The sequence below is a fragment of the Suricata suricatta genome, chromosome 12 (genome assembly GCF_006229205.1).
Source record: "Suricata suricatta isolate VVHF042 chromosome 12, meerkat_22Aug2017_6uvM2_HiC, whole genome shotgun sequence".
NCBI lineage: Eukaryota > Metazoa > Chordata > Mammalia > Carnivora > Herpestidae > Suricata > Suricata suricatta.
The window spans coordinates 79,044,135-79,055,706 of NC_043711.1; the positions used below are offsets into that span (position 1 = coordinate 79,044,135).

At 41.1% G+C, this 11,572-nt stretch overlaps 1 protein-coding gene and 1 long non-coding RNA gene across 5 annotated transcripts in view; one reads left to right on the plus strand and one right to left on the minus strand.

Annotated features, from left to right (window-relative positions):
* Positions 1-11,572, minus strand: part of LOC115273602 — a 59,197-nt gene that overhangs the window by 16,259 nt on the left and 31,366 nt on the right. The gene's annotated exons all lie outside the window — the stretch shown is intronic.
* The window catches only part of LOC115273594 (signal-regulatory protein beta-1-like), a 29,233-nt gene continuing 21,444 nt past the window's right edge, over positions 3,784-11,572 (plus strand). The window contains 3 exon segments of the mRNA XM_029916701.1: positions 3,784-3,871; positions 5,786-5,893; positions 5,896-6,135. Of these exon segments, the coding sequence (XP_029772561.1) occupies positions 3,829-3,871; positions 5,786-5,893; positions 5,896-6,135 (391 nt within the window). The 5' untranslated portion in view covers positions 3,784-3,828.

An 11,572-nucleotide genomic window follows, 5' to 3' on the forward strand; every position in this document is an offset into this window, starting at 1 on the left:
TTCCCCACTCTGCCCACCTCTGCCCTCCCTGCTGCTGACTCTGCTTCCAGGATTCACAGGTGAGTGGGGATGCAGGTGTGTTTGTGGGGGCTCTCCCCTATGCCTGTTTACTGTGTTCTCACCTATTAGCCTAGAATTTTGGGGGAAGGGGGAAAGGTTTTTCTGTCCTAGCCAAAATTTACAGAACTCAGTTGGCATGACCCCCAGCTCACAAAATCTCATATTTCATGTCTGTTCCACACCTTTTTGTTCAGATAATGAATACACAGCCCATGGTCACAGGCTCAACACAGCACACATGACAGTTCTCCTCCTTTAGCCCCTAGGATCAGAGAATCTGAGTTTTACACTTATTACTAGTACACAGATGCTACCTCTCAATGGAGAAAAACATGTTGGAAAACATGAAATTATGAAGCAAGAAAAGAAAGCACAGTGCTTCCATCCAAAGACATGCAGAGGTATGCATGCTCATGGAATTTAGCCAGAAGTGGTCACTAGCGGTCTCTCTGGGTCTCCGATGGAAACTGAACCCTGCAGGCTCAACAACAGGGCTGGTCAGTTCTGCCTCTGCTTGCTGAAGAAGCTAAGCATGTGGAGTCTCTCCCCAAGGCCATTGGTTCATCTTAGCAGAGGTTTCAGTCCCAGTGCCAGAGCACATGGCTTCAGGGCTTCAGATCAGCTGAAAGAGGAAGCCATGACCATTACCTGAGTATAAGGAAGAGGAAAAAAGCTTGGATAGGAAAGGATAACATATATGAGACACCCAAGTTCACTGGAGAATGTTAGCAAACATTTAAAGAGAATTAATATCAATTTTATACAATGTCTTCCAGAAAATAGAAGAGAAGGAAACATTTCCCTACTCATTTGATGAGGTTATTATCTTGATAGCAAAACCAGATAGACTTTACATAAAATAGAAAACTACAGACCAATCTAAATCTAAACATGAATCTAAATCCAAGAATCCTCAACAAAATGTCAGCATATAGAATTTCACAATGCATAAAGTTATATACCATGACTAACTAGGATTTATTCAAAGCTGTTTCAATTTTTGAAAATCAGTCATTGTCATCCATCACATCAAAGGGTTAAGGAAGAAAATTTGCATGATGATATCAATAGATGCAGAAAAAAATATTTGACAAATCCAAAATCCATTCATGATGAAAACCCTCCGCAAACTATATAAATAACAGGGAATTTCCTATATTTGATGAAGAATGTCTACAAATCCCCCCACAGTTATCATTATACTTACTGGTGAAAGACTGTATATGTATTTCCTAAGATAAGGATGTCTATTCTCACAACTCATTTTCAAAAAGTACTGGAAGCTGTAACAGAGAGAAGGACAGGAAGAAAGGAAGGAAAGGACAAGAAGGGAAAGGAAAAGAATGTAAATTAAAAGGAAAAAATAAAACTTCCTTGTTTACAGATGACATGATTGTCTACATAGAAAATCCCAAAGGATCTACTAAAAAAATACAAAAACAAAAAAACTCAGGATAATAAGTGAGTTCAGCAAGGAAACAAGATCAACACACAAAAATCAGTATTATTTCCGTACACTAAAAACACATGTGACCATTTATATTAACACTCAAAAAAAGAGACAAATACTTAGGTACAAACCTCATATAATATATACAAGATCTATATAAAGAAAGCTAGAGAACTGAACAAAGCAGTCAAGAAAAAGTAGAGATACATTCCATGTTCATGGATAGGAAGACTCAATATTACCAAGATATCAGTTCTTCCCAATCTGATCTATGTATAAATGCAATTCCAGTCAAAATAACAAGTATAGATATTGACAAACTGACTCTAAAATATATATGCAGATGTTAAAGATTCAGAATAGCCAACTCAACTTGGAGAAGAATGGAGAACAACTAGTCAGAGGACTGACACCACTCGACTACAAGACTTACGAGAGAGTTCCAGTAATAGAAACAGTGGCATTGGTGAGAGAATAGACACACAGAACAATGCAATAGAATAGGAAGTCCAGAAATAGACTCACATAAATGCAGCCAACTGATCTTTTGGAAAGAAACAAAGATAATCTTTTCAACCAGTATTGCTGTAACAATTGGAGATCTGGACATCCACATACAAGAAGAAAGAAAGAGAGAAGGAAGGAAGGAAGGAAGGAAGGAAGGAAGGAAGGAAGGAAGGAAGGAAGGAAGGAAGGAAGGAAGGAAGAAAGAAAGAAAGAAAGAAAGAAAGAAAGAAAGAAAGAAAGAAAGAAAGAAAGAAAGAAAAAGAAAGAGAGAGAGAAAGAAAGAAAGAGAAAGAAAGAAAGAAAAGAAAAAAGAAAAGAGAAGAGAAGAGAAGAAAAGAAGAGAAAAGAAAAAAGAAAAGAAAAGAAACCTAGACACAAACCTAACAGGCTTCATAAAAATAATGTAAAACATAAAACTACAAAATTCCTAGAAGATATCATAGAAGAAAATCTAGATGATCTTTGATATGGAAAAGACTAGTATTTATAGAGTTCATATTTTAAAGCAGTTTTAAGTTCACACCAAGATGGAGCAGAAGGTGCAGAAGGTCCCTTACTATTCCCTGCTCCCACATATCACAGCCTCTCCCATTATCAACATCCTCCACCAGAGTGGTACGTGTATTACAATGAACCTACACTGATATGTCAAAAACACCCAAAGTTCATAGTGTCCATTATGGTTCACTCTTAGTATTGTAGTCTATGAGTATTTTACTGAATAGTTTCACTGCCCTAAAAATCCTCCATGCTCTGCCTATTTACCTCTTTCCACCCTAACCCTTGATAATCGCTGATATATCTACAGTCTCCATAGTTTTGCCTTTTCCAGAATGTCGTATAGTTGGAGTCATGTAGTCTGCAGGCGTTTCCTGCATTGATGATAAGCTTTTAAGGTTCTTTCATGTCTTTTCAGGGCTTGAAAGCCTGGGTAATAGTCCACTGACTGGATGTGCCACAATTTCTTTATCCATTCAACTACTGAAGGTCACCCTGGCAATTATAAATAGAGCTGCTATAAATTATGAGGTGGAATCTTTTCCAGGCCTCACTCGTAACCTCTGGTACGAGGTAGCCTCAGATGGTCTTCACAGTATGCATGGCATTTCCCTGTGACTTCACATCCTCTTGCCTCTGTGCATTACAGATAAGCTAAGCTGTTCATCAACTCCGGGATCACAAGAGCTATGAAATAATATGTATTTTCTCAAACCACTAAGTGTGCAGTCATTTGTTATTCACCAAGTTCCCTTGTTTGTTGGAGCCAGGATGCTCCAGCCCATCCTCATATTGTGATGCAGAAAGAAGGCACTCGCCCCCTTTCTGTACATCAGTCCCCTTCCCCTCATCCCATACGGGAACCCGAGTTGAACTGTCATACTTTGGTGCCAGTACAGGACACTAAAAGAGTATGTAATGAGAATCCACCTTGACCTAGAACCAGACCCTCAGAACATCTTGGGCCAAGACAAAGAAGATGAGAAATGATGCAAAGTTTCTTTCCAGGAGCTTCAGGCAAAGAGTTCGAGGTGAACCAGCCGGAGAGTTCAGTTTCAGTCCGAGCTGGAGACATCTTAACACTGGGCTGCAACGGGTCTGCTCACTCCCCAGCAGGGCCTGTCTTGTGGTTCAGGGACAATGGGCCAGAACGACGATTAATCTACAGTTTCAACGGAAGCCACTTCCCCAGAGTAAACCAAGCGGGAAATACAGAGGTCAATCAAACAAACTATTCCATCTGCATCAATGATGTGTCACCCAAGGATGGGGGCACCTATTACTGTGTGAAGTTAATAATAGGGCATCCTGACATGGCGTATGTGTCTGGCTCAGGCACCTATGTGTCTGTGAATGGTGAGTACCGTCTGACAGCTTCATTCCCCTGGGTTTATAAAACTTAAATTCTCCAAGATCTGAAACATGTACCAAATCATCACTACAAGCTGGATACTGTGTCCCCTCATCCAGAAACAGCCCTGTAGGCTGGGGTTCTACACCTGGCCCTTCTGTCAGTCTGGGACTCTGTGCCCACTACTGAATCAAGCCATGTGACATACCAGCTCCCTCTCTGATGTCCCAACCACAAAAACCTGAACACAGAGATACTCCAAACTAAAAAGATATTCAGTAGATAAAATGCAACTACATGTGTGCACTTCATGATCTAAAAACTTGGTGGAGTTGACTTAGAAGTCTGAGTGGCCTTTCTGAGATTTCGGGACAAACTTGAGCTCAAGAATATGCATTGTGTCCATTGTGGCCTATATCCTGACTCTAAACATCAGGCACAGACAGCTGCAGCCACATATTAGCTTCTGGATTTGGATGGAATCTCAACACAGTTGAAGTTAGCCTCCAGCATAATATCTCCTGAGCCAAAACAAAGGTTCTGCCACAGCCAGGCAGAACCTCTACAAGCCTACACAATTCCACTCGCCTGTTTCTAACAGGAATGTCATTGAGGCCTGGTGGCAGGTCCCTGAGCAGCCACCACAATGTAGTCAGGGACTTCATTCCCCACACAGGAAGTTCATGAGGGAGTGTGGTCTATTACTATGACTTCTGGAGAACCATGAGACCAATAGGAGGGTTACTGTGTGTCACCCACTCCCAAGTCTTGTTTGGAAAAGCTGTCCTGGAGGGGTTGAGTCACTCTCCTGACACTTGATCCTTCCCTGGTCTGCCCTGGTCTACCCTCAGCTCTGCTGTTCTCTTATGCTCTGAGGAAAACCAGTGTTTCTGGCTTCTTCCTACTCTCTGAGTTAATTCCATTAAATACAATGAAGTTAGGGTATCCACCTGTTCTGCTAGGAAAGCCAGTCTTCCCCAGTAACATTCTCAAGTCCACCCACATTCTATCCCATCCAATTGGCCATAGAAAATTTACATATTTCCCTCAAGTTAGAAAATGTGTGTGGGCAGCTTACCTGCCATCCTCTCCCAGCCACACCAGCCTGACAGTTCCCTTCTCTCTCTAACCTGCACCTTACCCTATTTTGATGATTTGCCAGCGATTTTGATGGTTTGCCAGCCTGAAAGGGGAGAGATTACCAGGACCTGACACAACGTGTGGTAGTGATGTTGGTGGTTGTGGGTGTTAGGGGTCAGTCGTGCGCCCTTCAAAATTAACAAGGTCCTTTGAGGCTCTACTCTCTTTTGTTGAGAAGAGGAAACTGTCCCTCTCTTCTATCTTGAGCAATAAGCAGAGGCACCAAACCCTGCCTGCAGGTACATATAGTTATCATAAATGCCCCCTGATTCTTTAGGTTTGCTCTCTCTTGACTACCACTTTCTCTACACCTGTCAGCACTAATATCTCCACAAATTCAGTGGCTGCTCTCCCTTCAGAAAGGAGATAAAGGTCAATCCCAAACTCACTACTGTTGGTGGGCAGACTGTACTTGAACCCATCTCCAAATGTTTTGAGTGATCTTTGGCATTTAGATGGGGGAGGGATTACTCTCTGTGTGAACACTATCAATTAATAATCCCAGTCCTCTTCCTCCCTGTCCTTTTACCTTGGTTAGGGGCTGAGATGTGGAACTGGGGAGGTGATACATCTGGTCCTCTGCACTGACCTCCCCTCAGTCAATGAGGTCAGGAGCTCCCACCACTTGCAGAGGCCCCTCTAAACTCAGTCGGTGTATTCTCACATGTGTCATTAAAAGAACTAATGAATGAGGTCCAACCATGATCTAGATCCAAGTTCTCCCATCCTGTCTAGGCCAGAGCATGGGAAACAGGACATGATTTTCCATATCTTTGCAGGAACCTCACGTGAAACATTCCAGGTGCAACAAGCTGAGATGACACAGACTGTATCAACGGGAGAGACAATCACCTTGAGTTGCATTGTATCAGATTCATCCCCAAAAGGACTGTCATATGGTTCAAGGGAACTGGGCCAACCCAGGAGTTAATCTACAATTTTAATGGAGGTGTTTTTCCAAGAGTAAAAGAAATTGGACACACCACCAAAGCTGGCAACACAGACTTTTCCATCCGCACCAGTGAAATCTCTCATGCAGACGCTGGCACCTACTACCAAGTGAAGTTCAAGGAGGGGAAACCTGACATGGAGTTCCAGTCAGATCCAGGCACCAAGGTGTTTGTGACCAGTAAGTTTGTCTTTCTTCCTGTCTGTCCCTGTTATGGGCTGCTATCTCAGCTAATCAAGTCCTCTATTGATTGAACAACTAGATTATGCTAAATATTATTGAAGGTGCAGTATACATTGTTCTGTCATTCTCTCAGCAGCTTGTGAATTAAGTGCTTTCCAGGAGAAGAAACAGCTCAGAAAGGTCAATTGAATGATGAAGCATATTTTGGTTGACATCCCAATATTCAACCCACCCCCAATAGCTAGACTAACCCAATTAAGGTTAATTTCATGACTCTCTACCAGTGATTAACTCAAATATGAGACTATCTCTAGCCAGGTTGTGTACCTAAGAGAAAACAACAGGCTTGCAGAGAACCCTGGGGAACTAATGCAATTCCCTCTCCTGCTGGCTAGGAACAGGCAGTCATTTTGCCTCAGGTGCTCCAGAGAGACACCTTATGACCAGGAGGGGAACCAAATTGAGGAAAAATTTGCTCTAGAGAAGTGCAAAGATGTAAAGAATGTGGGTTGACAACATTGCACGGCCATATCGTTCCTGGTTCCAACCCCACTTCTGGACCTCCAGTTGTGGGAGAGAAAACATCTTCTTTTTAAGCCAGTTTGCTCAAAGTCAGCACTGTCCTAAGGGATGCCAGGTATAAAGTTCCCACATCCACAGGGCACTAAAGTACCATTTCAAATTAGGTTTTTTGCTGTTCTTAAAGCCTTACTTTTTAATTTTATTTCTATTTTGTAATAATCATTAAACTCTGAGCAATACCCAGAGTGAGAAACGATTAAATTGGTGATACTATAATACTACTATTCGTCGGGCATCTACTATATACCAAGCATCTACATTTCCCATATTATTGTGTTTACTTACCGAGCAACTTGAGGGTAAGAATGATTGTTCTTTTTGTACTCATGAGAAAACTGAGGCTCAGGAGGAAGCAGGCGTACAGATAGGAGGAGAAAGAGGTGATGTTGGTCTGGGCTCTCTCTCTTCACTTTACGTATTAGTGAAGAGCCTTTCTTACAAGAGATTCAAACCAAAAATATTAGTTTACACTGGTTCTATAACTGAGAAGGAGTCTAGGTTCCTCAGAGCATCCAGGAAGAGCTTTAGGACTAAGGACATAGTGCAACCAAGACTCTTATTCTCTTAAATTCTCTCATTTCGGGTTTAACGGAGGGGGGAAAGATGGCGGAGAAGTAGGGAGTTCTGTAATTTTCCCCAGCCAGCGTCTATCAAACTAAGAAGGACAGAAGCCACAATACTCTGATCTGCAAGTGTGGGAGGAAAAGAAACAGAGTTCACAAAGAAGACAGCTTCATAGGTGCCTGAGCAAGTGCAAACTGGGGAAGATAAAAACGGGCCGGGACCGGAGGCTTGGATGAGAGGGAGCCCCACTACATGCAGAACACTGGGGAGCACACGGAGCTGTGAAGAGACAGGGGAGAGAAAGAGAGGCTGAAAACGCTCATAGAACTGTCTCTAGAGAAGAGAAATATCTCGGCCTGGGACAGAGAGGCATCCTATCATCCCATCTATAAACACAGGGTGCGGGGAGAGAGATCCATTCCCTTTAGCTGGCTCTTTGTCCTTGGACTCAGTGCCCGAAACCCAGGCTACACCAGGAGAAACTGCTCCCCTACCCTCCCTACTTGATCCCTGGCTAGGAAGTCACGCATCCTGCAGTACATTACATCTCGGGAGGTATCGTTAAAGGGCATGGACTAGGATTTGGAAATGAGACAGGGGTTGGAGAATACAATTTGGCCAGCCTGCGACTGGACTTTAAAGTGAAGGCAGTAACAAAAGATGAAGAAGGACATTACATAATAATTACAGGGTCTTTCCAACAGGAAGAGCTAACAATTATAAACATCCATGCGCCGAATTCAGGAGACCACAAATACATAAAACAATTCATCACAAACAGAAACAATTCTTATTGATAAGAATGTGCTAACTGCAGGGAATTTTAATACTCCACTTACAGCAGTGGATAGATCAACCACACAGAAAATCACTAAAGAAACAAGGGACCTGAATGACTCACTGGAACAGATGAAATTGATAAATATATTTAGAACTCTGCATCCTGAAGCTGGGGAGTTCACCTTCTTGAGTGTGCATGGCACAGTCTCCAAGATAGATCACATATTGGGTTATAAAGCAGCCCTTCATAAATATAAACAAATTGAGATCATATCATTCACACTTTCAGATCACAATGCTATGAAATATGAAATCAATCACAAGAAAAAGTTTGGAAACCCTGCAAAAATGTGAAGATTAAAAACCACACTACTGAAGAATGATTGGGCCAATCAGGCAATTAGAGAAGAAATTTAAAAATATATGGAAACAAATAAAAATGAAAATGAAAATACACCAATCCAAACTCTCTGGGAAGCAGAAAAGGCAGTCCTAAGAAGAAAGTACATTGTGATGCAGGCCTATTTCAAGAAACTAGAAAAAGCACAAATTCAAAATCTAACAGAGCACCTAAGGCCACTAGAAGGGGAGCGGCAAGAGCACCCCAAACCCAAAAGAAAAAGAAAATAAGATTAGGGTAGAAATAAACAATATAGAATCCAAAAAAACAGTTGAACAGATCAATGCAACCAACAGTTGTTTTCTTGAAAAAATAAAAAAAATTCATAAACCTCTAGCCAGGCTCCTCAGAAAGAAAAAACACCCACAAAGACAAAAATCACAAATGAAAATGGATCTATTACAAACAATCTTTCAAAAATACAAGCAATCATCAGAAATTACTAAGAAAATTATATGCCAACAAACTGGGCAATCTAGAAGAAACGGACAAATTCCTAAACACACATGCACTACCAACATTCAAACGAGAAGAGATAGTAAATCTGAAGTGACCCATAACCAGTGAAGAAATCGAATCAGTTATCAAAAATCTCCCAACGAATAAGAGCCTAGGGCCAGATGGCTTCACAGGGAAATTCTACCAGACATTTAAAGCAGAATTAACACCCATCTTTCTCAGGCTATTCCAAAAAATAGAAATAGAAGGAAAAGTTCTGGACTCATTCTACAAGGCCAGCATCACTTTGATTCCCAAATCAGACAGAGATCCAACAAAAAAAAAAAAGAACTACAGGCCAATATCCTTAATGAATACAGATGCAAAAATACTCAACAAGATACTAGCAAATCGAATTCAACAGCACACAAAAAGAATTATCCACCATGATCAAGTCGAATTCATCCCTGAGTTACAGGGCTGGTTCAGTATTCGAAAATCCATCAATGTGATACATCACATTAACAAAAGAAAGGATAAAAACCATATGATCCTGTCAATAGATGCAGAAAAAGCATTTGACAAAATACAGCACCCTTTCTTAATAAAAACCCTTGAGAAAGTTGAAATACTTAAACATTATAAAAGCAATTTATGAAAAGCCCACAGCTAATATCATCCTCAATAGGGAAAAACTGAGAGCATTCCCCCTGAGATCGGGAACACAACAGGGGTGCCCACTCTCACCATTGTTGTTTACCAGAGTGCTGGAAGTCCTAGCATCAGCAGTCAGACAACAAAAGGGAATAAAAGGCATCAGAATCATCAAAGAAGAAGTCAAACTTTCACTTTTCACAGATGACATGATACTCTAAATGGAAAACACGATCAACTCCACCAGAAGCCTTCTAGAACTGATCCATGAATTCAGTAAAGTTTCAGGGTAGAAAATCAATGTACAGAAATAGGTTGCATTTCCCTACACCAATAATGAAGCAGCGGAAAGAGAAATCAAGTAACTGATCCCATTCACAATTGCACAAAAAACCATAAAATACCTAGGAGTAAACATAACCAAGGATGTAAAAGACCTATATGATGAAAACTATAGAAAACTTACGAAAGAGATTGAAGAAGACACCAAGAAATGGAAAAACATTCCATGTTCATGGATTGGAAGAATAAACATTGTGAAAATGTCATTACTACCCAAAGCAATCTACACAATCAATGCAATCCCCATCAAAATTGCACCAGCATTCTTATCAAAGCTAGAACAAGCTATCCTCAAATTCGTATGAAACCACAAAAGACCCCGAATAGCCAAAGTAATATTGAAGACGAAAACCAAAATGGGAGGCATCACAATCCCAGACTTTAACCTCTACTACAAAGCTGTCATCATCAAAACAGTATGATATTGGAACAGAAACAGACACATAGATCAATGGAATAGAATAGAGAGCCCAAAATTGGACCCACAAATGTACGGCCAATTAATCTTTGACAAAGCAGGAAAGAGTATCCAATGGAAAAAAGACTGCCTCTTTAGCAGGTGGTGCTGGGAGAACTGGACAGCAATATGCAAAAGAATGAAACTAGACCACTTTCTTACACCATACACAAAAATAAACTCAAATTGGATGAGTTGAATGTGAGAAAGAAAACCATCAAAACCTAAGGAGAAAGCAGGAAACAGCATCCTTGACCTCAACTTCAGCAATTTCCTACTCAACACATCTCCAAAGGCAAGAGAATCAAGAGCAAAAGTGAACTATTGGGACCTCATCAAAATAGAAAGCTGCAAAGGAAACAATCAAAAAGAACTATTAAGCTAACGATGGAATGGAAAAAGATAGTTGCAAATGACATATCAGATAAAGGGCTAGAATACAAAATCTACAAGGAACTCATCAAACTCCACACCCGATAAACGAATAATCAGTGAAGAAATGGGCAGAAGACATGAATAGACACTTCTCCACAGAGGACATCCAGATGGCCAACAGACACATAAAACGATGCTCAGCATCACTCAGCATCAAGGAAATACAAATCAAAACCACTCTCATGCCCGTCAGAGTGGCTAAAATGAACAAATCAAGAGACTATAGATGCTAGCGAGGATGTGGAGAAACAGGCATCCTCCCGCACTGTTGGTGGGAATGTAAACTTTTACAGCTTCTCTGGAAAACAGTATGGAGGTTCTTCAAAAAACTATCAGTAGAACTCCCCTATTGCCCAGCAATAGCACTGCTGGGGATTTACCCAAGGGATATGAAGCACTGATGCATAGGGGCACATGTACCCCAATGTTCATAGCGGCACTGTCAACAATAGCCAAATCATGGAAAGAGCCTAAATGTCCATCACCTGATAAGTGGATCAAGAAGATGTGGTATATATATATATACAATGGAGTACTATATGGCAATGAGAAAGAATGACATATGGCCATTTGTAGGACAGTGAATGGACCTTGAGGGTGTCATGCTAAGTGAAATAAGTCAAGCAGAGAAGGATAGATACCATATGTTTGCATTCATAGGTCTAACAGGAGAGACCTGGCAGGGGACCATGGGGAGAGGAAGGGGGAGAGAGAGCGGGGAAGAGTGAGGGACACAGATCAAGGGAGACTACTGAATACTGGAGACGAACCATGGACTGAAA